This window comes from Sceloporus undulatus, chromosome 6 (assembly GCF_019175285.1).
Source record: "Sceloporus undulatus isolate JIND9_A2432 ecotype Alabama chromosome 6, SceUnd_v1.1, whole genome shotgun sequence".
Taxonomy (NCBI): domain Eukaryota; kingdom Metazoa; phylum Chordata; class Lepidosauria; order Squamata; family Phrynosomatidae; genus Sceloporus; species Sceloporus undulatus.
In genome coordinates, this window is record NC_056527.1 from 96,317,714 (window position 1) to 96,343,383 (window position 25,670).

At 41.8% G+C, this 25,670-nt stretch overlaps 1 protein-coding gene across 1 annotated transcript in view; it reads right to left on the reverse strand.

Annotated features, from left to right (window-relative positions):
* The window catches only part of LOC121934877 (peptide YY-like), an 8,553-nt gene extending 2,592 nt beyond the window's left edge, over window positions 1-5,961 (reverse strand). The window contains exons 1-3 of the mRNA XM_042475787.1: window positions 5,697-5,961; window positions 3,327-3,514; window positions 17-109 (exon numbers count right to left, since the gene is read on the reverse strand). Coding sequence (XP_042331721.1) covers window positions 17-109; window positions 3,327-3,514; window positions 5,697-5,699 — 284 coding nt within the window. The 5' untranslated portion in view covers window positions 5,700-5,961. The remainder of the gene's footprint in view (window positions 1-16; window positions 110-3,326; window positions 3,515-5,696) is intronic.
* Between the last annotated feature and the right edge of the window lie 19,709 nt (window positions 5,962-25,670).

Below are 25,670 nucleotides of genomic sequence, written 5' to 3' on the forward strand. Positions count from 1 at the left end.
CACTACTTAGACTTACCGTGATCTGCCATTGTGGTCAGTGTTGCTGCTGCTGCTATCTCCAAAAATAAGTTCTGACATCAAGGACTCTGGGTTGGATCTCTTGCCATACCTTGGTAATAGAAGAAAGGATTAATAGTTTGGACTGGTCACTTACTCCCTTAGAGAGAAGAGGGGGCTGCACAGGTTTTTATTTCTCCCCTGAATGGAATTTAGAAGCCAGAAACTAGGCTTCATAAGGATTTTGTCCTCATGGCATAGCCATGAAACACAGTGCTCATGTGCATTTGCAGACTGCCTGCCTGACTTCTTTACCCACTTCCACAGATCTGAGATTAATGGCAAAGACTGTCAGGGATGAATTTCAGTCTACCCTTAAGGCAGAGGTGGGAAAAGTTTGAACATCTTAAACAACAGCTGGCCAAAGCAAAACAGATGACCATCAGTAGGTTGGCAGTAGTGTACGAGAAGCAGGGTTCACAGGGTTAAAACGCTAGGACTTTTGCCTATTCTGTATGATCTTAGCTGCCTGATGTTGAAAATACAACCATAGATCTCTTACAGGGAACAGCAGTGATAAGTTTAAGTAATTTTCAGTGCCCCACAGTCTTCTCATCTCTTATCCATCTATCTTAACCACTCTGAGATGTAGAGCTCTTTCCTCCTCTTATTTTCCTGCCCCTTAGTCTACTAAAAATGAAATTAGCTTTGTTTGTTGTTATCTTATCATTCTTAGACAGCATCCTTGTCTTTAATGGAATTCTTACAATACAGCCTTAGTTTTATTTCTCTATGTGTGTGTGTTGTGTGCCTTCAAATCGTTCCCCATGTGGCAATCCAAAAGTGAACCTATCGTGGGGCTTTCTTGGCAAGAATTGTTCAGAGGAAAGACAACCATAGTTATCACTACAAAGGAGGACAAGGCAGCACCAAATGTAAGATGAGCAAGAAAAATGTAGGACATAACAAAATGAAAGCTAAAAACACTCATTCATGCTTCTTAGCTGTGCTCAAAATGGAGGACACTTTGAAACTCCTCCTAGATAGAAGATTGAAATGTATGACATGTCCCAGAAAAGGATGATGTCTGGTCACTTAGTTCAGAGGAGATTTACTATTACCTTCCCCTGAGGCTGAGAGCATGTGACTTGTCTAAGGTCTACCAGTGGTTTCATAGCCGAGTGAGAATTGAACCCTGATTGCCAGAATCCAATGCTGAAACCACTACATCACGCTGGCTCTTTCTTTAGCCATTGCTATCTTTACTACTTGATCAGAATTTTTAGCTGCTGCATATTCACACACTTCATTCTCTGGCACCATGATTAGTAGTTTGGGGAAGTGTATTTTCCTGTTGGCATGGAGCATTCAAGGGCAGCTTGGTCATGAATGGGCCAATCTCATGCTAGCAACCTACCACTTCAAAATTGACTATTACACCACAAAAGGCTGGTCTTCAGTGATTTTAAAAATGACTTTTTGGACTATAACTCCAAGAACCCCTGTACTAACTGGTTGGTTATGGGAGCTGCGGTCCAAAAAGTCCCAAGGTCTGGTAGTCATACAAATTGACCATTAGAACACCATGTTATTTCTGCCATTCATTATGAAGTCCAGGAACATTGAGCATGGGGTAGGTGTTTGTAAATGGCTTATAAAGAAGTTGTACTTAAAATCTTCCCTGTAAGCTTTTGCAGGCATAGATGTGGTATGGACCTTCAATAGTCTAACAAAGCCATCACCACAGCTTTTCTGTGCTCACAACTTGTGCAGAGGGTAGTGAGGAGTTCAAGGAAATGACAGGGTGACACAAGGAACCAATATAAAGAAGCAAGCCCATGATAATAGCCTCCTGAGTTTGATTTTTCAATTAGGTTTCTAGGAGACAAGAACTAATGGGCTGTTCTAAGCAGCCTACACTAATGGAGAAAGTAGTTAATTGGGTGTTTTACAGCTGGGGTCTTCATTTGCTCCCTAAGAAACTGCAGGATTCAGCAGTATTTGCAAGCCAATATGTACAAACTTGTGCTCAGCCCACGGATGTACCCACAAAGGCTGTGAAAATCTCAGGGGGCTTTCACAGCAAATGAAAAGCTGAAATTTGATCCATGTATAGATGAATGTTAAAAGCAGTTATAATATAAGAGGATTCTTAGTGATTTCTTTCCAGCTTCATGCATAGTGTTGAGTCTAGTGCACAGAAATTAGTGGTCAACGAGGTGTTAAATCTGCTCTGGGTTTTAGACATGAATGTAAATGAGCTACCACTGGTCAAAAATTGTACCAACCCAAACTGTGGTCCTCTTTGCCCACATACCCACTTGTTACTATATGCCTCTAGCTGCAGCATGTTAACAGAATGTGTTTGAGGCAGGTACTTGAAAGGAGGATGTCTTTCATCCTTTGGAGTCCCACACACCAAGGAAAAAGGTTTCTTCTGTCCTCACCAATATTTGGCAGACATACTGGGTGTGTGGCCATGTGGTAGAGCTGGTGCCACTACCTTCAGGGGCACCAAAGGAAGGAGTTGGCTCCACAAGTTAGTCCAATATATTTTGCTGCCTGGGGCAAAAGGAAAAAGAATGTACTCCCATCCCTATTCCAACTACAGAAGAAGGGCCTGAGAAATTTGCTTTGTTGGACCACCACAAGGATTTCTTGGGGTTTGGTGCAAAAAATGAAATTTGTACAGAAATCAGCTGGATTGGCCACTGAACCTTACTTCAGCATTGCCAGTATTATTCTATGGCGGCATCTAGCCTGCCCAGGGTAAGCAGGACAAGTCTTTTGCAAAACATTGTTCTGTCCTCAACAGACAGGAAAAGAATCAGGGGATGCTGCTGTGGCTGCCCTCTTCATCATTGATTCCCAGACTTTGGTCCTCTAGGTGCGAAACTGCCAGAAGCCCCACGCAGTTTGGCCAACAGTCAGGAATTGTGATCCATAACATCTGGAGGACAAAAGTTTGGGAACCACTGCTCTACCTCATTTTTTTCTGTGCAAAGGTAGGGCCAGCCCAAACTCAAAATCCACATGAAGATTTGGATATGTGTTGAGAAGATATGATTCATTAGAAAAGACAATAATGTTTGGTAAGTGGGATGTCAGTAAGAAAAGAAGAAGATTGCACTGCAAGTGGATAGACTCAAATCAAAGAAGTCATGGCTCTGAGTTTGTAAAATCAGAGAATGGCTGTTGATAACAGGGTGACTTGGATGCCTCTCATTCATAAGATTTTATAAGTCAAAGTCAACTGAATGGCAATTAACAACAATATACAGCGCACTCACAAAACCCACATGCAACTCATCCCACCCCCATCCACGCACCTCTGCCTTGTCACCAGGTTAATATAATGCCGAAGAGCCGAGAAGTATTTGGCCATTTCTTCAGGAGAAGCATCTTCTCCAGGACTCTCTGGCTTGGGAGGATAGGCATCCACTAAGGTTCCCAGGCAGAACAAGACACACAGGATCACAGCAACCAGGAGAGGCCAGGGCTTCATAGAGACTACCATCTGGAGGGAGACAGAAGAGGAGGAAAAGAGGAGATTAACAGCCAGGTGAACATGTGAAGCTAACCCAGTGCCACCTGGCTTAGTATCGCAAAAGCAGAGCTCAGAAAAGGTACTTTTTTGGACTACAGTTCCAAGAATCCCCCAACAGCCAGCTAGGGGATTGTTGGAGCTGTAATCCAAAAAGTATTTTTTTCAAAGTTTTGTGCAAAAGCATTGGATGCTTGCAGCCTTCCACAGAAAAACCAATTTATGGTTAACTGTCTCAGCATCAACAACACAGTGGAATCCCCCAAGAGTACCAAAAGCATATGACTAAAAGCATATGAAAGAAGCATTTGCACATGAGTACATATCTCCCTGATTTAGGGATGGGGAAGAGGTGGCCTGCTATGTGTTGCTGGACTATAGTTGTCATCCCTTGTCATTCATTTTGTTGGTTGAGGCTGAGAGGGATTACCATCTGACAATATCTAAAGGGCCATTCAGTATCTTAGTGAAACTTGTGTGGCTCTTCAGATGCTGCCAAACTGCAGCTCCCCTCTGCCCTGACCATTGGGCATGCTAACTGGTACAGATGTGAACTGAAATCCAAAAACCTCTGGAAAATCATGGCTTTCATGGCCTATATGATCTCATGCTATTATAAAATGCCCATCTTACAAAATGACAGGTTTAAAGACATGCCTTCTTTTCAGTGTCCAAGTAGGATATTTTGGTCATTCAAGAGTCTGTTGTTAATGTTCCTGGAAACAGCCTGAAACTCAACTAAATAGAAGGCTATAAGGTGCTGATTCTGAAGGGCAGCCACACTGTAGTGTAGTGGTTAAACTGTTGGACTGAGACTTTAGAGGTTGAGGTTCAGATGCATGCTCCTCCGTTGCTAATTTCAGTGCACACTGCCACCTTGAGTTCACTGGAGAAAAAGCGGGTTATAAATGTAGCAGATACCTAAATAAAGTAAAGGAAGGAAGCACATAGATAATGAAGAGAGTGTTGGCCAAGACAAAGAACTCCTAGTTCTAATCACCTTTGTCGATATGTTACATAGGAAACTTGACCAGGTAGTAGTTTCCTGTTCAGAAAGGATGGGAATCCTATGTCCCTCCTTATGCTGTTGGATTGCAACACCCACCATTCCTCACCATTGGATATGCTGAGCTAAGGCTGCTTGGATTGGCAGTCAAGCAACATCTGGAGGGCTGTATGATTCTCATCCTTGGTATAAAGAGAGTAGCAAAAGGCTTCACTTCCCAGTGACACCAGATCCCATCTGATCTTGGAAGCTAAGCAGGATCTTCTCTGGTTAGTACTTGTGTGGGAGATTACCAATGAATACCTGGTGCTGTAGGCTATGGACTGGTACAGACTGCCGGAAAGTGATGGTCTGGGGTGAATTTTAGGGCTTGGAAGTGCGGAGCGTCCACACAATCCCAAGCCCTACCGTGCACCACCGGCGCCATCATGGCTCAGCCCTATCCACATGGGGGCCACCATGATGATGCAGGCATGGTGCAAGATCCAAATGTCACCGTGGCATGTGTGTATCATCGGTGTGCGCGAGTGCACCAATAGTGCAACAATGGCACCCTGTGCACGGAATAAAAAGAATCCACTTTCAGTGGGTTTTTTGCAGTCCTGCCGGAAGCTGCGCCATTTGGTTGGTGCAACCTCCTTGCAGCATAAAAATGGGCAGCTACAGCCCGCCCTTTCGGGGCTGTCTGTCAACCCCTATATTTCAAAGGAAGGACTGGCAAAACCACCTCTGAGTATTCCTTGCCTGAGAATACCCTATGAAATTCATCGGGTGGCCGTAAGTGGACAAGCAACTTAAAGGCACACCCACTCCCCAAGGGCCTCACCCCAGTTGGATAAAAAGTACCCAAGAGAGAGAAGGACTGCAAAGATTTCAGCCCTAGGTAGGAATCTTCTCACTGAATGCCCTCTATATTTAAAATCAGTTCTCTTCACTTTCTTTCTACCCAATCAAACTACATAGTACTGCCCCACAACACACAAAACTCCTATCATCATGATCTGCTGAGCCCTTGTGAGGAGCAACAAATGCTGATTCTCTCCCTGCCACTTTTTCTCATTTCTGCAAAGAAGCAGTGAGGTGAAGGGGCCCCTCTCTCCCTGCCTGCCTTCTATTTCCTGCAGTCCCATCCCAACAACAGCTACTCACCATGGAAAAGAGGTAGAAGGATGCAGAGACAGAGCTGGATGTGAAAGGATGCTGTGGGACTCAGCCAGCCAGCTTTCTGGGATCTTCAAGTTGTCTCCTGCTGCTGATGCCTCTGTTAGTGGCTCTCGCAAGCCAGGGCTTATATCCTTGGCAGGTGGGTGAATTAAGGAGGGGGGAGACTCCTCCTCCACCCACCCCCCTTCCACTTTCTCATTCATTCACTCACCCTGCCATCATTTGCTGATCAATCCAATTCTGTATCAGCCACTTTGATTACCTCTCAAAAGGAAGCTATGCTGCACATGCTCAGGGAACAGAGAGGGGGAGTGAAAGGAGAACTGGATGAACTCATGGGGAACATGTGGGGTGTGTGTGAGAACAGCATTGAGACATATAAGAAGGATTTGTGTTCCTTGAGCCAAGGCTAAAACAAGTGAAGGTTTCAATTGCCATTCATGCCAGTGATTGATAGCATTTATAAGGTGTTGTGTTGAGAGTGATATTTCTGCCAAAGAAATTAGATTCATCCAAAGAAATGGGTGTGAAGTTAAGATGAACAGCAAAAAGCACAGAAAAGAGGCTTTGTTCAGTGGCGGATGGTGGCTTCCATGTCAATGGGGATTTGAATCTATTCTAGGCTTTGGTGTAAACTTTAAAAGCTTTACCCAAAGTGCTGAACCTGCTTTGTTTCCCACTTATGATCCTAATACAAATGTATCATAGGGTTTTTTGGCAAGTGTCTTTAGAGAGGATTTGCTCTTGCCATCCTCTGAGGCCAATTGATCACCCAGTGGGTTTCATGGGGGGAAATAGCAAAAGCCAACTTCATGGGGATGTGGAAACTGTTTATATACCATGTTTCAGACTTAGCAATGAATCAAGACCCACTATTAACACATAGGAGTATTTGACATGATACTTTAAAAAAAATCAGAAGAATGTTTAATACAAAGAGAATTGTGAATTAAGTCATTCAGATGAGGCAGTAGTTATGTAATTCACTGTTAATGTAAACTGAAAAGGTAAAAAATGGCAGAAACATTTTAAAGGACCTGGAAATATTAAGGATTAAAGACAAATGCGACTAGCCCTGCCATCAGGCAAAGTGAGAAACTGGGACCAGGGGTAGATGCCAATCTCACTACAGTCAATATCACTATTTTAAATCCTGGCTGATCTTCCTAAAATCACATATGTTTCTCTGTTTTGGAAGAGAACACTGTGTAGGCCCAAAAAACTTCCCTATCCCCTAAACAAGTCTACTATCTCAGGCATGGGGTGGAGAATGTAATCCCTTCACCAGTGTTCATGTGAGCACAGGCATCTTCTGTATGTAGTCTAGGAAGGAGAGGCTATTTTGTCTTTCACTTAAAGCAGAAATTTTGTTGGGTACACCAGCCTCAAAGCCAGATGTTATTTTGCCATGAAAACCAAAAGTGAGACTTGGGGCTGGGGTGCCTCTTGGGATGTCAATTAGTTTCCAGGCAAAGTATAAAGTCTTGGTGATTACCTTTAATGCCCTATGTTTGGGTGCAGTTTACCTATGGGATTGCCTCCTCCCACATAATTCACCATGCTCAGGTCCTCTGATGGACATCGCCTTCAACTGAACAGGACTAGACTGGCAACTGTCATCTATGCCACAGGCACACTGCAGAAATAATCCAGGTTGACACTACTTTAACTGACAGGGAATTCTAGAAATTGTAATTTTAGGAGACATTTAGCTTTCTTTGTCAAAGAGCTCTGGCGCCACAACAAGCTATAAATCCCAGAGTTCTGTAGGATGGAGTCATGACCATTAAAGCAGTGTCAAACTGAGTTATAATATAATATTTTTATTATAATATTTTTACTGGAATGTATATTTTAATGTTGTAAGCCACCCTGGTTGTGTTGCACAGATGGGCAGGATAAAAATAAATTATTATTATTATTATTATTATTATTATTATTATTATTATTATTATTTCTGCAGTGACAATGCAGCCCCAGGAGGCATTCACACTCATTATTATTATTATTATTATTATTATTATTATTATTTGTCCCAAGGAGATGCAGATCACCACACTGATGCATTTTGGGTTTGTTGTTCCCATTATGTTTTGGGTACACACATCTCTTCAAGTCATTGTAATCCCCTTTTTTATTCAGACATGCCTTTGTTTTGGGATAAAGCAGCGTTTTAATGATACAGGCAGTGGTAGTGAACCTATGGCACAAGTGCCAGAAGTGTCACTCAGAGCCCTCTTTGTGGGCACACATGCCATCACCTCAGCACAGAGTTCATCAGAGTTTGTTACTAGAAAGTCAGAGGGACATGGCACTTTGTGATAAATAAGTGGGTTTTGGGTTGCAGACTGGGCACTCAGTCTAAAACGTTTGCCATCACTGATGCAGAGCAGAGCAGAAGCAGAGCAATCTGAATCGATTTGGAAACTTATTCACACTGCCAAAGATATGGGATCAATGGAGATATTTCAGGAAAACTTGGGAAAAAACACGGCATCAAATATCCCAGGTTAACTGTTTTTTTGCCAACATCCCCACTCACAAATGCATTGAGTGCATTCAGGATGTGTGTGAACAACAAGGATTCAACCTGGATTCATCCTGGATTATTTTCTTAGAGTGAATGGGGCTCTAGAAGACCTTTTCATCTGCCACCCCTAGACTGTGGAATTACCTACAAGGAGAGATTCGACAGCTAAACATGCTATCTGAATTTCAAACAGTATTAAAGATCTCTCTCATCCAGCAGGCCTACCCAGTCAATTTTAAACTATGAATTTTAAAGTGGTGTATTTTAATGTTATGTCTGGATGATTAATGTGTAATGACCATTTTAAACCTATGTTTATATATGGCATGGTACAGACCGCCAACAAGCAGCGTACAAGCGCTGGTATTAGGGTTAGGGAGTGCACACCATGTAAATGCTCCCTAACCCTAGTACGTGCCCAGTGTCATGATAATGGTGGTGCCCTGTGTACACGGGCACCACCATTATGATATCACACACGCACCGTGTCCAAATGGCATGGCACGGGCATGATGTCTTCATGACGCCCCAGGCCGCTTATGGCAGCCTGGCTACGGGGCAAGAAGGAGCTCCGAAACGGAGCTCAAGTCCTCAATGTATATTTTTTAAATTTCTCAATAAAACTTTAAAAAGAAAAGGAGGCTGGTTTGACTGACCCATAAAATGTCTCACAGATGCACAACTTTATATTCATGGGAAGGTCTACAACTCTTGGCATCATCAGACAACCCAGTGGCCCTCCCCACTCCTCTTAATTAGGAGGATAGGTAATTTGTTAATTAATCATTGCTTTGCTGTCCAATCTCTCATTAAAGCTCTGATTGCATCAGAGAAATTTCTCCCCACCTGATCAATAGTCATCCACATCCCTGTTTTATAGACTGATTAGTTGCCCACTTGTGATTTTGTTTCATCTAAAAATATGGCAACTTTAGTGGCTAATAATTTAAATTTTACTGTTGTGGGAGTTGTAGGTCCAAGCACTACAATCCTGGGGCCTTGTAAGAGATTGCTTAAAACGAGCCCCAAAGGATCTAAGAAATTATTGACTCATTGATCTTTCCTCTTCTTTCTAATTCCTTCTCATTATCTTCTTCTTTAACTCTTTCTTGCCCACACACAGAATCTGGTAAAAACTGGTGCATACCATGTAGATGTATGCTTATAGACATAGTCCTCCCCATACATTCAAATTCTGGTGATGGGGAATGATTAGAAATTTATGATAACTTCATAAACTTCTGGTAACCTCTCGGTTGGATTTCTGTAATGCGCTCTACATGGGGCAACCCTTGTACCAAACCCAGAAGCTCCAATTAGTACAGAATATGGCAGCTAGGTTGGTCACTGGATGCTCCAGGACTAGCCATATAACACCTATCCTGCAAGATCTACATTGGCTGCCTATTCGCTTCCGGGCGCAATACAAGGTGTTGGTTATTACCTTTAAAGCACTAAATGGCTTGGGCCCAGGGTACTTGGAGGACCGCTTCTCCCCATATAATCCGCCCCACACTCTCAGATCAGTCGGGAAGCATTTGTTGAGGGTTCCTAAGACGAGACATATCTCGTCCTCACAAAGGGCATTTTCTACCTCGGCCCCGCAAATCTGGAACTCCCTTCCTGACTAGCTCTGCTCTGTCACCTCCCTAGATCTTTTTAGGAAGAAACTTAAGACCTTTCTTTTCTGACAAGCTTTCCCCCATGTGTCCTAATGTTATGCTGTTCTCCCCCTGATATACAAATGTTTTTATCCAGCTAGCTTTGTTTTTGTGGTTTTAATTATCTGTAAGTTTTAGGAATAACTGAAGATTTAAAAAATAAATAACATGTGAGCAAAAAGTGTGTGGGCAACAGGACTAATTAATATCTCCTTTCAGCAAGACAGGGTACTGGCCTGCCTAAAAGAAGCAGCTTGCACACTCCCATTGAAAAATTCAATAGCATCTAAAATCGACACAACAGCAATACCTCTATTGGCCAGTGAAGATGCACAAAATACATGATGCAAGCCTCTTCATCACTCAAAGGTGTTAAAAATCAAACAGGAGAAAGAAATCAAAATCAGGATGTTGTAGTCATAGGCATACATTTTGTTAAGAGGTTATAATTGTTTTCAGGCAAGATGCTACAGAGGAATATCTGAGGCGCAGTACAAACCGCCTGAAAATGGTGGTCTGCAGGCGCCATCTTAACTCCGGAGAGATGCCGCAGCCACTAGACAGCACGACATTCCTCCCGAGTTAAAAGAACCCATTTTTTCCCCTGGTGCTCTGGTTATGTCGCGTTACATAAAGAAGTGTCCTTTAAGTAAAAATTGTGGCCCCTGTGTGGATGGGAGGCTGCCATCAGGACGCCGCCCGCACATACTAGGGTTAGGGACCATGCGGCTGGTGCACGGTCCCTACCCCTAGAATCAGCGGCGGCATGGTGCTTTGGGACCGTCTGTACCACGCCTATGTAAATCAATATATCCAATAAAGGTATGCTGTTGTGTGGATGTTGAATGTTATTGTACTTTTCCTATTTAATAGTTCTCCCAGAATCCCACTCTATTGCATAGCCACTGTCCAGTCTCCAGTACTCTATTAATGGACAAAGTAGTGGAGCATGGTTTAGCCTTTCAGCTTCAGGAACTCGTGGACAGGACAGATTATCTAGATTAATTTTAATCTGGTTTCAGGCCCAGTTGAGAGTTGGAAACAGCTTTGGTCACCTTAATGGATGACCTCCTCCAGGATCTGGGCAGGGGCAGATTCAGACAAGAGAGAGGTGCTCCTAGCCAGTTGAAAGGCAGATTGGGAATAGGAATTGAATCTGTGCTGGATGGGGCTACATTCCCACTGAAATCACAGATTCTCAAATTGATTGTACTCCTGGACTTAAGATGCTCAGGTTTCAGCCTTGGCTAGAACTCATTAGCACAAATACATACTAGTATACTAACAACCTGTTCCTTGGGATGTCATATTTGGCCACAGTGACACGTGCCTTCATTATATACCATTTGGATGTAACATACATTATGTGGGGCTGCCTTTGAAGAGTGTTTGAAAACCCCAGCTGGTTCAAAGATGAATAATGGAACCTGGTTACATGTAACATGCTGGTCGAAGTAAAAGTGACAGATTTCCTCATCTCTGTGAATAAGCCCTATTACACAACATGTGCATCTTTTAAAGTCTCTTCCACCAAAAGAACAGTCATTCATTTGAAATCAGTGCCAGACAGGATGCTACAGAGCAAATAAATACAACAGCCATCAGACAGAAGTATCTCCAACTATCTATAATGCAGGGAGCAGGTGTTGCCAAGGAAATATAGGAAAGATCTCCTGCACCCTTAATAGTTGTGCATGGTGTTGTTTGCCTTCAAATCATTGCCAATTTATGACAACCCTAAGATGAACCTATCATATGGCAAGTTTCTTCAGAGGGAATTTGCCATTGCCATCCTCTGAGGCTGAGAGAGTGTGACTTGCCCAGTGGATTTCATGGCTGAGCTTGGAATTGTGCCCTGGTCTCCAGACGCATAGTCCAACACTCAAACAATTATACCACAGGACTAACCATTGGATTTAGGGCTATGTTCTTCTAGAGAAACTTGTACATTATCTACTTATCTGCAATTCCCAGGAAACAATTATTTTCTCCTTTGTTGGAAATTCGAACCCTACTCTCCAGAGTAGGGAAATTCAGAAGGTGTTGCTTGTCACACATGCAATATCTGAAGCCCTTTCACACTACATTATTATAGCCCTATATTTCCACTTGAACTGCCCAGGTTCCATCCTATGGACTCCTGGAATTTGCAGTTTCGAAAGCAGCACTTAGAATTCTCATTCAAAGAACTCTACAACTACAAACCCCAAGATACCACAGGATTCAACCATGACAGTTGAAGTGGTGCCACAATGCTATTATTGTGTACGGTGAAAGGGCCCCCAGAAAAATTTCCTCTTCAGCACAAACAACCAAGCACATTGTGTCCAAGCAACATCAGAATGTGATTAAGTGAGCAGAAGCTATTAATGAGGAAGAACAGGCAAACTAGGAGAGATGGGAGCAGTTTACTTTTGCCTGAGCCTACTGGGAAGGGCAAGAGTCTGACTTTTCCTTTCCTCTCCCAAATAAGTTTTGCACCTTGAGCTCAGTTTGCAGCAACTGAAGTGATATGAGGACAAAGCAGGAAAATGAGGAGGAGAAGCAAACATTTGAAAATCAGTTGAAAAAGTGATATGACAGAAGATGAATTGGGACTGTCCCTGCCAAACTGGAACAGTTAGAGAGTCTGTAATACCAACTGCTCATATGGAGATCACAGTAGATCCTTTTGAAATTTTGCCAGTTGATTCCTCCCCACTTCTACAAATAAGTTTCTAAATTTGCCCACTTCCATTTTCTTCCTAAGATTTCCTATTAGGATACACCTGGAGTCATGGAGATTTACTGGACCGTAATTCAACACAGGCCACATGTGTGAAGCAAATCTTTGAAGAGATGGATTGGCCTGAAGGTCGTACACAATCCCATTCTCCTTTCATTTCCTCCCCTGTCATTTTAAGAAGACATCATCCAGTATTGATCTCCCTCTTATCAAGTCCTCAGGGATTCTTTTTCTCCTCTCAAAGTCAGACGATGGTCCAAGCTGTCCATGAGAGATTGAAAGCCAGTATTGTAGGTAAGACACATGATCTGGAGAGATGGCAAGGTCCCATCTGACAAATCCTATCATGAATATCGCTTACTGCTCAAAATGGCCCTGAAAAATCCATTCCCCAATACCCCCCTCTCCACTGAAATAAATAAAATGCCCACTTAGTTGCAGACATATAACCTGTTGCTGACCTCAGTCCCCATCTGGTCTAATGGTTCCTCTAGTGTCAGGAAGATGGAGAACTGCTATAATCTCCCATGTCAACAGTTTCTCAAAATTGCTCTGATGGATGGGACAAGGCAGTGCCTTCAGTGAATCAAGATGAGAAGAACATCCTGCAAACACCCATTCTGTCTATCTAAAAACTTATCGCCCACCATTAAAGCCACAAAAATTTCAGAATTATGATATATAAAGTGGGAGGAAAATAAATAAGGAGGAATGAAGATGATGACTTTATTAAAACATTAACACATTCATTCATTAGATTTGACAACCTGAAAAAAATTCTAGACCAGCTCCTTTTGAAAGGACACTTCCATAGAGATTTCTTCCCTTTCCATCAAACTAGACATGAACTACAAAATAATTAGTTGTAATTTAAGGTCTTAAATCATGCTGTTAGATATTGTTTATTATGATTTGCAAGACTGGTTTATATCTATTATAATAATAATTATTATTATTATTAATATCCTGATTTCCCCCAAAATTGGAATTCAAGGCAGCTCATAATTTAAAAGAACCGTGCAATTAAAGGCATACAAAAAAGAGAGCATTGAAACATAATTAAACTATTGCAATACCTATATTTATCTATCTGTCTGCATTTATATGCACACATAACTATGAAATACCTTAAATTTAATTAACAAAGAGCAAAATGAATCAGGAGTGGTTTGTCTTTACAATTGGGAAGGAGGGGAATCCACAAGTGGAAAGTTTCTGTATTTGTGTATGTCCCTTAAAGTTGCCTGTTGGCTTATGGAGACCCCATGCATTTCATAAGGTTTTCATAGGCAAGGAATATTTCGAAGTGGCTAATAAATCCATCCTGGATTTTACCCCAAACTCCAAAACTGATTCAGCACCTTAGATAGCTACTTTAAAATTTGGATTAAACCCTGTAATAGATTGACCAGTGCATTGACATGGAAGTTACCAACCACCACTGAGTATAACTGTAACTTCTTAAATCCATAAAATACTAATATCTTTATCAAGCCTGTGCAGCACCTAAAGGTTTTTCCAGGGGGTACATACCTCCTGAGCAATTCAACATTCTCTGCCTAACTGCTAAGGGACACGGGGAAGAGATTGCCTGGATCTCAATGGAAGTTACTTTACTGATACTAATTAATTTGAAACTTTATTGCCTCTGTTTTATTGCTCTTTGCCCCTGGTACCCAAAAGGGGGTGGTCTCTGCTTGAATAGATATCCCCTTTACAACAGAAGTAACAGCTGGGACAAAATATACCCATAGGCCTATAACTCTAACATTCTCATTTTTCTTCTCCGGTATAATGTATTAACTTCATTGTCTAATGAAGAAGACAGTGAAGCTTCAAAACCTTGCATGCTGTATTTTGTGCTTTTTAATTGGTCTAGTAAAGTTATCATTCTTTTTTGTTTGTGTGTGTGTTTGTTTTGTATTGTTATGGATTTAGGATTTGTACTTTGCTGCATGGCCAACATGTCTACCCCTGAATTTGTCACTTCTTAGGGTGCATCTACACAGTAGAAATGATGCAGTTTTGACTCCACTTTGACAGCCATGGCTCCATCCTGTGGAACCTTGGGATGTGTAATTTAATGAAGCACCAGCACACATTGCAGAGAAGGCTAAAAATGATGTAAAATTACAAATCCCAGGGTCCCATTGGATGGCACGACGACAGTTAAAATGATGTCGAAGTGCATTATTTCAACAATGTACATACATCCTTAGTTACTTTTCTAGTTAAAGGGTTAGCAGAGGAGGAGTATTTGCTAGTTCAAATATTGGCTTGTTCTGCCACTTCAGCCTCCTTTGAAGATGCTGAAGTGACAACATGGTGAATGAGAAGAAAGGTTTCCATTTTTACTACAGGCCAGCAGCTTCTAGCAAGTCTTTAAAATCTGTAAGTGAGGATACAGAGGGGACTTTGGGAAACACCACTTAGCTACGTAACTACGGTAGATACGTAGATGATACAGAATCATGGTCATTAACTTTAACTTGTTGGCATAGTTAATTTTTAAAAATAACTTTCCAGGTGTCTACCATCCCCAAAGTCCATATGTCTGGCACAAAACCGAAAAGGAAAAACAGCAGACATATGTTCTATTTTAGCTCTCTTGAACCCAATCCAATCAGTTAGTTGTAGTTCACACACACAAAAATGAATTAGACAGATGAATTTACTGACAAATGAGAAAAACAGGCAGACTCAGCAGTGTGAAATGAGAACAGAATGTAAATGGAAAAGTAGTTACACATAATGGTTGACTGGGGAAAATGTAAAATAAGTGCAGCGATCAGAGAATGTTAATTGAAAGGTCATGACAATTGAGGGGGGGGGAGGATATAAAGACAGCAGCAATTTACTGAAAATAATTTACAAAAAGTAAAAAAAAGCTTTCAGGGGGTTGGGGGAAATTAGGCCAGATACAGATTAAACCATTTGTAGGGCACCCTGCCTCTGAAATTCCCACATTTTCAAGTTTTATGATGTATTTTGGACAAATAAAATATGCACAATTCTATGCATGCGTTTTAGAAGTGCAAACGGCTAAGAAGAAGTGCCACTGATAAATAGAAACAAACATGCTTGAATCAATGAGGAAAATGCATACCATCTATTTAAAAAGCATGCCTCAAGATGCACAACTTTTAATGCAAAGGAATACAAATACTGTTGGCCCTCCATTTTCAAGGGGAATCCATTCTGGAATCTCCTGCAAAATTGGAGAGTCGCCTATATTCAAGCCCCCTGGGCTTGAATTGGGTGCGCACCACAGCGACATGCCCTATTGAAAATAACAGAGGTCGCCTATCCATGAATATTCAAGACTGCTGACCGCAAGTCTGCAAGAAAGGAGAGGTGACTTTAGATATCAATTTCCCCTGTGAGAAGGAAGTCTAATGTGATCTCCCACGTGAGAAGTAAAATCAAAGTCTAACAACCCAATTTGAACCAAAGATTGGGTCAAAGATTGGTTCAAATGCACAGAAATATAGCAAAATTGTGACTGAAATATTTCCGCATCTCCATAGCCTAGCTGATCTCTTCACCCGACAAGAATTTCACTTTAAATATTAATAGAGTTAGCTACTTGGCAGTGGTGTTATTATCCAGCTCTGATGTGTCATGCATAAGCTTCCCAGCTGGAATCATTCACAAACCCTGGAGGCACAGAAGTCTGATCTGGTTACTGAGGTAGGAGGTTAAGCATTTGAAAAAGTAGTGGAACAGACTGTGATGGGAGGAAAGCACTCTTTCTCTTCTTTATATTCTATCAGAAGCCTACATAGTCAGGTACCCTTCCTTGACACCATTCTTACATATTGTTCTTTGCTGGCTGTTCCTTCCACCAGCTGCTGCTGTGTGCCTTCACCTTGTTTCCAGTTTATGGCAACCCTAACTCAAATCTATCAAAGATTTCAAGGCCAGATTTGTTCAGAGGAGGTTTGACATTGCCATCCTCTGAGGCTGAGAGACTATGACTTGCTCAGTGTATTTAAATGGCTGAGCCGGGATTTGAGACCTAGTCTCCAGAATCATAGTCCAACACTCAAACCACTACACCACACTGGCTCAATTTAAGTGCAGCATGTAATATCATTTCCAGTTTGTGGAACCTATTGGCTGCATGCACTTTCGCCTTGCATCTGTTAATCTGAGTTTGCTTCTCCTCCGTTTTTGTAGTTTGCAGTTCTGCCTCTCTCTTCCATGTGTGAAAAGTGCCACAGAGACTCTCACTATGAGATATTATGAAAGCTTTATTATTTGTAAATAAACCTATTTCATATATAGTTTTTTGTGGGTTTTTCGGGCTATGTGGCCATGTTCTAGAAGAGTTTCTTCCTAATGTTTTGCCAGCATCTGTGACTGGCATCTAAGCTGGCTATATTTTCCTGACAGACTATTTGTGTGGAGAATGGGTGGGACTGGTTGTTGCTCACCTTCTCCTTATGAATGCTCAGTATTCTGCTTGTGAGATACACTACTGTCTATAAACTACTATCTATCACATTCCTTAACACCTACTCATAAATAAAATAAAAGTAGTAGTAGTAGTAATCAGCCTTTGTGTATATAGCACCATCATTGTGCATGTCACTTTACAAGTAGAAGAACAACAAAACAGTTCCCTGCCCTCAGGCTTACAAATTAATTAAGACAGTACACACAAGGAAAAGGGGATGGCAATGTGAGAGAGGATTAGGACCAACAGATACTAGAGATGGAACACTTTTATCTATTTCTCAGACTTCCATTTATGGCATTGTTGTTTTGTGCCTTCAAGTTGTTTCCCATTTGTTGTGACCCTACATGGGGTTTCTTTGGCAAGATTTGTTCAGAGGGGGTTTGCTTGTCTCTGCCAAAAGGATTTGGGGAACAGTTGTGTCATCCCTCCCCCTCCCCCCACCTAGGGATGCCACCTAGAGTGGCATAGGTTATTGCCCAGATTCCCAAGGAAAAGAAGTAAAAAAAACAATAGCCTTGCTGAATACAGCAGTGGCCACCATTTTATCTCTCAGGCTAAAACGTGATGGCAGGACAGGTGGTAACAGAAGATCCCCATTCGATGGGGACTCAGGAGCAATGCCTTTCCCAGTCCAATGGTAGATATAGGGGCATCACTGGGGGTGGTGCAGGGAGTGTGGACCGCAACAGGTGACACCCTAAGTGGAGGGTGACACCACTGCTCCCCAAACAACAGCCTTTGGGTAGAAATGGGCTCTGGTGTTCACTTGCATCCCTTTAAAACATTGAAGAAATGGGGTGAGTGGGGTGAGGCTCAGTGGGAGAACAAAGAGAAAGTCTAGATGTTAAAAATTATATTTAAAAACACCACATCTTACCAAATTTTTTCTTTAACCAGATGAAAGTATGTCCATGTAAATACATTTAGGCTGTATGTATGATATTGTAATTTGAAGGGATAATTTTAATTTTGCTAGTTTATGGCCATTGTATTCAGTGAAATAGAGGAATTATGCGGTATGAGTAACGTTGCTACAAAAAACATTACTAAGGATTCTGTATGGTGTGGGATGGGAGAAGGTCCACGGTGTGTGTGTGTGACATGATGAGTTACTGCACTGGGTGATGCCAACCCTAGTGATGCCACTGGGTAGATATACCACCGGATGCCGCATTATGTAAACAAGACCAGCAGCTGACTATCCCTGTGTGGATCTGAGTGTGTCACCTTTTGGAGCTTCAGTCGGTGCTCTCTCTCAAATCTCTCTCTCTGCCTGGCACAATGGAGTCTGCCTTCTCAGTTGCAGAACCTTTTCTGAGTAATAAGCCCCGAATGTGGGGAGCCCATTTACTCGCTCAGGTGTGTCGGTAATAGCAGGTGGTTAGTGAATTGAAAGCAACCAACAATCAGGCTTATTCCCCAAGTAGAGGAACACAGGCCAGGGGCCGGGGAATAATGGCAGACAATCAGAGCGTTGCTTGGCTCTAGTTTCTGCTCGCCTCCCCCGCTCCCAATGGGACTCCTCTCTCTCTCATTCTCTCTGCTTTCCTGGTATCACATTTCTCACTCTGCCCTCCCTGCTTCCCAAACTGAAGGACAAAAACACAGCAAAGAGGAACAGACAGAGCACGGCACAGATCCCTTGCTGTTTGGTTTATATCCAGGAAACCCACAAACCATGTCAGGTTGGGGTGACCAGACACAAAGCAGGATGTTGGTCTTTGGCTGGCAAGGAAAGGAAACTCCTCTATCTTTGCCATAGAAGTTGTAGCCTAAGCTTTTGTAGACTAGGGCTGCATCTGCACGGCAGAAATAATGCAGCTTGAAAGCACTTTAATTGCCAAGGTGCAATGCTATGGAATCCTCCGATTTGTCATCTGTTGTGGCACCAGAGCTCTCTGACATTCTGTCTCACAAAACTACAAATCTCAGAATTTCATAGCATCGAGCCATGGCAGTTATAATAATGTCAAACTGCATTATTTCTTCAGTGTAACTGTAGATGTAGCCTCAGTCTACTTTTTTAAATTTATGGAGTGAACCCTTACCCATGCATCTGAGAAGGTAGACCAAGTCTACGAAAGCTTATGCTATAACTTCTTTCATACAGTCTCAAAGTGCTACATGATTCCTTTGCATACGGATATTCAAAAACAGTTGTGTCTTTGAATTCTGCCTTTAACAGTGATATACAAACATTGTGGAAGGGCTACACCTTGTCTATTGTGATACTTCCTTTTTCAACAAGAGATAGACCACTTCTTCCACCTGCTAGCCTCCTTGGCTTTTGCACATGTTCAAAGGCACAGAATTGAGGCGTCCTTAGAACTGAGGGTTTAAGGCCCATTTTACACAGTGCAATGGATATTATTAATTGTTGTGATAGTGTGTTCTGTATGTTTGATGATATATGCTTTAACATAGTTTTAATTTTTTTCGGATTGTTAGTTGTGTTTCAACTTTTGTATCGTGTGGATTTTTAACAATTTTTTAAATACTTGTAAGATGCTTTGGGTCCCAGTCTGGGGAAAAGGCAGGATAGAAATCATCATCTTCAGTGTCCTTTTGTCTTTTGTCCAGGGTACCAGGTGTGCTGTTCCTCATCTGTTTCACAAGTAAGGGAAGGGAATGAGTCTTGACTATCAAAGGGGTCGGAACTAATGGAAAGTGTGAACTGGGTTCCAAGCTGTTCTCTAACTTGAAATCTCAGGAGTGTTTTGAGGATGGTGATAGGAAAATACTGGAGAATTAGCTCCAGGACCTTTTTTTTAATTTTTCATTTTCTTGAGCAGGTGCAAAGGCAACATCTGCCAGAGTGACCAGCAAACCTTTCTTATGCTGATGGATAAATGAGCTGATAACAAGGCTTTCAAGTTTTACTGCTGTTTGCAATAAGCTCACATAGAAGAAGTCAGAGAACTAGAAAAAGCTGGTCCAAAGGTGGTCTAAATTTCACTCCTCATTGGGGCTTGGTTGGTGACTGGAAGGTTTGTGAATCCATCAGATCCAATTACTGGAGAAACCCTGTCTAAGAATTCAGAAGAAGATTTCTACACCTTCCTATGTCTCCAGGAAAACTTTAAGTTGGGACCTTTGCATCCTCTCTAAAAGGCTTTGGGATTTGGATTACCAGACTGAAAACTGGAGAGGGCTCCTGCATATTTAATGGTTTGTATGGGAAAGAGTTATGTGACAAGCAAAACCTGCTGAAATTTCTTCTCCTACACAACCACTAAAGGCACAATATCTCTTAAAGGGGTGGTGAGATATCAACAACCCAGAATGGTGTGACAGGTTCATTGTTGGATGAGGACCCAGGGAGACTAGGGTTTGAATCTCCATTCAGACACTGGAACCCACTGGATGTCAGCCTAAAAGGAAGGCAATGGCAAACCCTCTCTGAATAATAAATCTTGCCAAGAAAACCATAATATAGGATCACCATAACCTGGAGTTGATTTGCAGGCAGATAACAACAACAAACCATACTAACCATCAGTAAAAGTAAAGGATCTTTAGTATCAGAAAAGTAGGATTAAACCACTTTTCACAGGAACTTCTATCTATTTTCACCAGTTACAGCTCAGAGAGGTACCTTTTTCTCCAGCAGCAACACTCTCATTTTGAGACTGGCTCAGAGTTAACTCTCTGCTTTTGTCCTTCATAAGACAAACAAGTTCCCCTGTTCCTGTCTCTTTTGTCAGACTCTAAAAGCTTCCAAGTGGTTGGCTGTGCTGGGAAGGATGCCCCAACACATACAAAAATAAGGCTCTTAAAAACTGGCCTGGGATTAACTGTGCGACAGGCAAACCCAGAGCCAACTGTTGTTCTCTGGCTTCTTCCAGGATCACCTTGAGAAGTAAAAAGAATCATTTTACTTATTTTTTTTCAAATATATGGCACTTGCTGCATCTCACTTCAACACTATTGGCATCAGTAGTCCAAGACAATCACAGTTAAAAAGAAAAATGGGCAAACCAATGCTAAGAATAAAAATCTGCAAGTGAAACCTGGAACAACTTCTTGTAATGTGCCTATTGGCACTTAAGTGCATGTGTTTATAGGCATGAGCACTAGCATAAATATGATTTACTTATTTTATTTTTCAAAGCTAGCACCAAAGATATAATTGTGAGAGAAGGGATGAGGGATCCCATTGTTCGACTATTTATTATATTTATTTATTTAAACTTTAAAGTATTTCTGTATCACCTCCCAACCCACAATGGCTCTTGAGGTGATGAACAAATAAAAATTAGTTAAAGCAATACAATTCACCTTTGGCCAGGCTGGTTGGACTGATGGGTATCGGAATAGAATATCTGAGTTGCCTTGAGTGAGGATTGACTTGAGGGCAGTTAGCAACAACAAGAATCAGAGCATACTTTCCTGATTTGGCAAGAACAGTTCCGACTAATCCTTTGTTGTCCCATTTTTTCAACTGCTTTTAAACCTTATTGTTGCTGTGTGCCTCTAAGATTTCTGACTTATGGCGACCCTAAGGTGAAGCTATCATGAGGGCTTTTTCGCAAGATTTGTTCAGAGGAGGTTCGCCATTGCCTTCCCCTGAAGCTAAGAGTTTATGACTTGCTCAAGGCCCCTCAGTGGGTTTCATGGCTGAACCAGGATTTGAACTCTGTTCTCCAGAGTCATAGTACAACACTCAAATCACTACACCACATTGACTAAAGTACCTACTGCTATATTTTACCTCCACTCCCTGGGGTCTCTGAATGCTGTTTGCTCAGGAACTTGAGTAGAAGGCTGTGCTGGCACTCTTGCCCTGTTTGCAAACTTCCAAGATCACTCTGGGAAATAGAGAGCTGGACTAGATAGTTCTTCAGCCTGATCTAGCACACACATTCCAGTGCTTGTATATACTCATCATTGTTGTTCAGTAAATTGCATTCAAGTTACGTTGGTTCTCAAACGCAGTCTTTCAGATGTTTTGGATTTCAGTTCCCAGAATCCTGACAATGGGCCAGGTTGGTCCACAACACCTATGGGACCAAAGTTCAAGATTATCCCTGCTCTACAGATCCTGGAGAACAGATGGCATTGCTATTTTCTCTCTGAAGGCTAACTGATATTCAAATAACCAATAGGTGTTGTACATTTTGCACGTTAATCCAGAACACAGACCGAATATTCATATTATACATGAATATCTGTATAATGCCTTAGATTAAACATTAATATTCTCCCCAAAAGACTATTAGTTGATACCACAATTTATCTCAGTTAATTTGTCAAGGATGTGTACTTTAAAATAAATAAGAGACTTAAGGCTTCCATTATAAACACACTTGTTAGGGATTAGGTCCTAACAAGATTTGGGGTGGGGGGATTTGGTGAAGAAAGAGGAAATGAAAAGTTTATTTGTTATAACAAAATCAATGTTGTTTTTTAAAATTCCTTCCAAGAAGTCATTAAAGACTAACTCATTCCAAATCAATAAAGAGGATGGGAGGTCTGTTTTCCAGTAATTAATTGCCAGAAACGGGTTCTGAATTGATGATAAAGAAGTGATGACTTTGAGTGTAACAGAAAGGAGAAGAAAGAATACACCGAACATCACGTATCCCTGGGCAATTGTCCCATCCTCCTCAGCATCAATGGTACAGCACAAACCTTGTATGAAGAGAGTCCCAAACTCAGCCTCTGGTATAGCCAGGTACAACTGGAAAATACTGCACCAACACAGTATTGAGCAAAGTAAGCTAATGGTCTCATTCAGTCTAAGACAAATTTTGATGTTTCTATGTCACTGTCACAGGAATTGCATCATGCACCTTGCCTGCAATAGTTTAACTGGTAATATAGAATTGTGAAATGCAGCTGGGGTTAGTGTGTTATGCCATACTGAAGACCTCCCAATTCCCCTGGAACACAGGCAGAAGAATTAAGGAGGGAGAAAGTTATGAGAACCAAAGGGGCAAGATCGTTTGACCTTTGTAACAAGTGAGAAAATTGTCCACCAATAATTTTAAATTGTTTGTGATTTAATTAGGCTTTGCTAATGCTTGCCATTTAGTCCTGACAACAAACGTCTCTGGTGTAGATCTATATTTACTGAATAACATCTGTGGGAAGTGGAAATGTTCTGTACAGTGGAATGGGTGTTGATGGGATGGAGTGCCATGAATGGCAGGGAATGGAACTGAGTCTGCTGGGCACAAGGCCAACATCAGCTGTGAGGAGACCATGGGCAAAGTGCCATCAGTGGGATCCCCAGGTGGGCTGCCCTGTGGACTTACCAAGAATAACAGGTGAGTTGGCAACTGCAACAGAAAGCATTTCATTGTAGGAGGATGAGTGCAGACCACCTAGGGATCCTACTGATGGCATTTTGCCCAGAGTCTCCTCACCGCTGATGTTGGCCTTGTGCCCAGCAGACTCAATTCCATTCCCTGCTATTGGTGGCACTCCACCAACATCCATCCAACTGTACATACAGGACACGTCCACTTGCCATGGATTTTGAGTAACAGTGCTACAGATTCTCAGGTCTCTCATCTGAACATCCTAAGAAATGATCTCAACATGCTGCTAACTTGGGGTTATATCCAAACTACACATTAACAGCAGTTTGATACCATCTTACCATGGCTCCATCGTAAGGAATCCTGCAGTTTACTTTGAATTCTCTGCTAGGGAGCGTCAATGCTGCAGTACAGGGGAGTGCACTAAAGAATGCTAAGCTGTTCACCAAACTACAAATCTCAGAGTTGTATAGGACAGAACCAAGTGGTATCAAATTGCAGTAATGCTGCAGTGTGGATAGACCTTTGAAAGTCTTGGAAATTTCAAATGGCAGACATTTTTAATGGCAGTTAGAGTGCAATCCAGTGGTCCCTAGGGTAGTACATATTGAGTCTCCCTTATCTGAAATACTTTGGACCAGAAGTGTTTAGGATTTCAGATTTTTCTTTGATTTTGGAATACCTATGTTTGCATATACATGCATAATGACATATATGGGATATGGGACACAAGTCTAAATGCAAAGTTCATTTATATTTCATATACACCTTATAGACATAGCCTGAAGGAAATTTAATATAATGATTTTAATAATTTTGTGCATAAAACAAGGTTTGTGTACACTGAACCATCAGAAAGCAAAGGTGTCACTATCCCAGCCACCCATGAGAAAAGTTTTGGGTTTGGGATTTCTGGATAAGGAAGGCTCAACCTCTACAGGCTACCACTGGGAAATAATACATTTTACTGCAGGATACCTGTTGCATCCTACAGACTGCTGGGGTGAAGGAGATGGTGCAACCACAGAGAGAGGTGTATCTCCTGCAGCTGATCCGCTCTTGGCTTGAGCTTGACTGTGATGCTACTCTGGGTGCCTCACTATCCAAGAGTAGGTTGGGAAACAGAGGCACATTCTGTGGGCATGAAAAAAGTAGATAAGAAGAGGCTCTTGATCAGTAGCAGCTGATGGATTCTTTGTCAGTGGGATTCACCATTCCACTGACATGGAAGCTTTCATTGCCTAAAGGCAACCAAGTGTACTCGTCTGGAGCACAGAGTTTGGAATCTAAAAAGTCCTAGCAGGACCATGCATAGAATAAGTGATCAGGCATGGTTGTGGTGTGTGGGTGTTCTCAAATTTTAAAATGTCAGATCACACCAAAAACAAACAACCAAAAAAAGCCACTGCTGTCTTTGACATCAGGAGGTCAATTAGCAATCAGTGTAATCGTTGTATGAAAGACAGGAGGCTGTTTGCCCCAGAACCCCCTCTACTAATCGATTGGAGGACAAATGTGTGTTTGAACAAGATAAGGCTGAGTGGAATGAGTCAATTAAATGGGCCCCCTTGTCTTTTCTGTGTACACAAAGGTGCCAATTCACCCTTCATATCCCTGCCAATGGTTTTCCATAGACACATTAACTCTTCTAAATGCATGCACAGGGGACAAGAGGCAAGGGATGGGGAGATACTGGAGGAAGTAGATACCTGGCCCTCACCAAGTCATGCCTATCTTGTTGCTTAAATTGCTAGCAATATCCAGTAAATTGCCACCCTCATCCTTTTATACACTGCTAGGTGACTAGTGATGTGCAACAAAGCATTGCCCGGCTTGATCAGGGCAGGATTTGGGGGAGATAACAGAAATGCAAAAGAGAGTCAGGTCATCTTGTCCAGTGGGACCCCACTGGTGAAAAGGAGGATAGTTATGCCATCAGCATATCAACATTTTACTTGGCTTTATTAGGTTTTTAAAGGCTAATAATAATTAGTTACTTTGTTGACTAAAGTTGGGACAATATTTTCACTAGTTACTTTCAAGCTCCAGGAAAACCAATCTACCATGCAGGGCTGAGGTGAGATTAATGAGCAATTTACTCATCCTTTAGTTTGGTAACACAACATTGATTTACTAATTGTAGTACCCTTTCAGCACAGAGCAGGACGCATGATAAACTGATTTCTAAAAAGAGTATTAGCAACAGGAACTTTTCACCTTTGGTTCGTGACCCAGTTCATGCCTGTACTTTTAATATGCCAATGAAGAGGAGAGAAAGGAACTCTTCCATGATGACTGTGAGTAGGTCTCCTTTAATT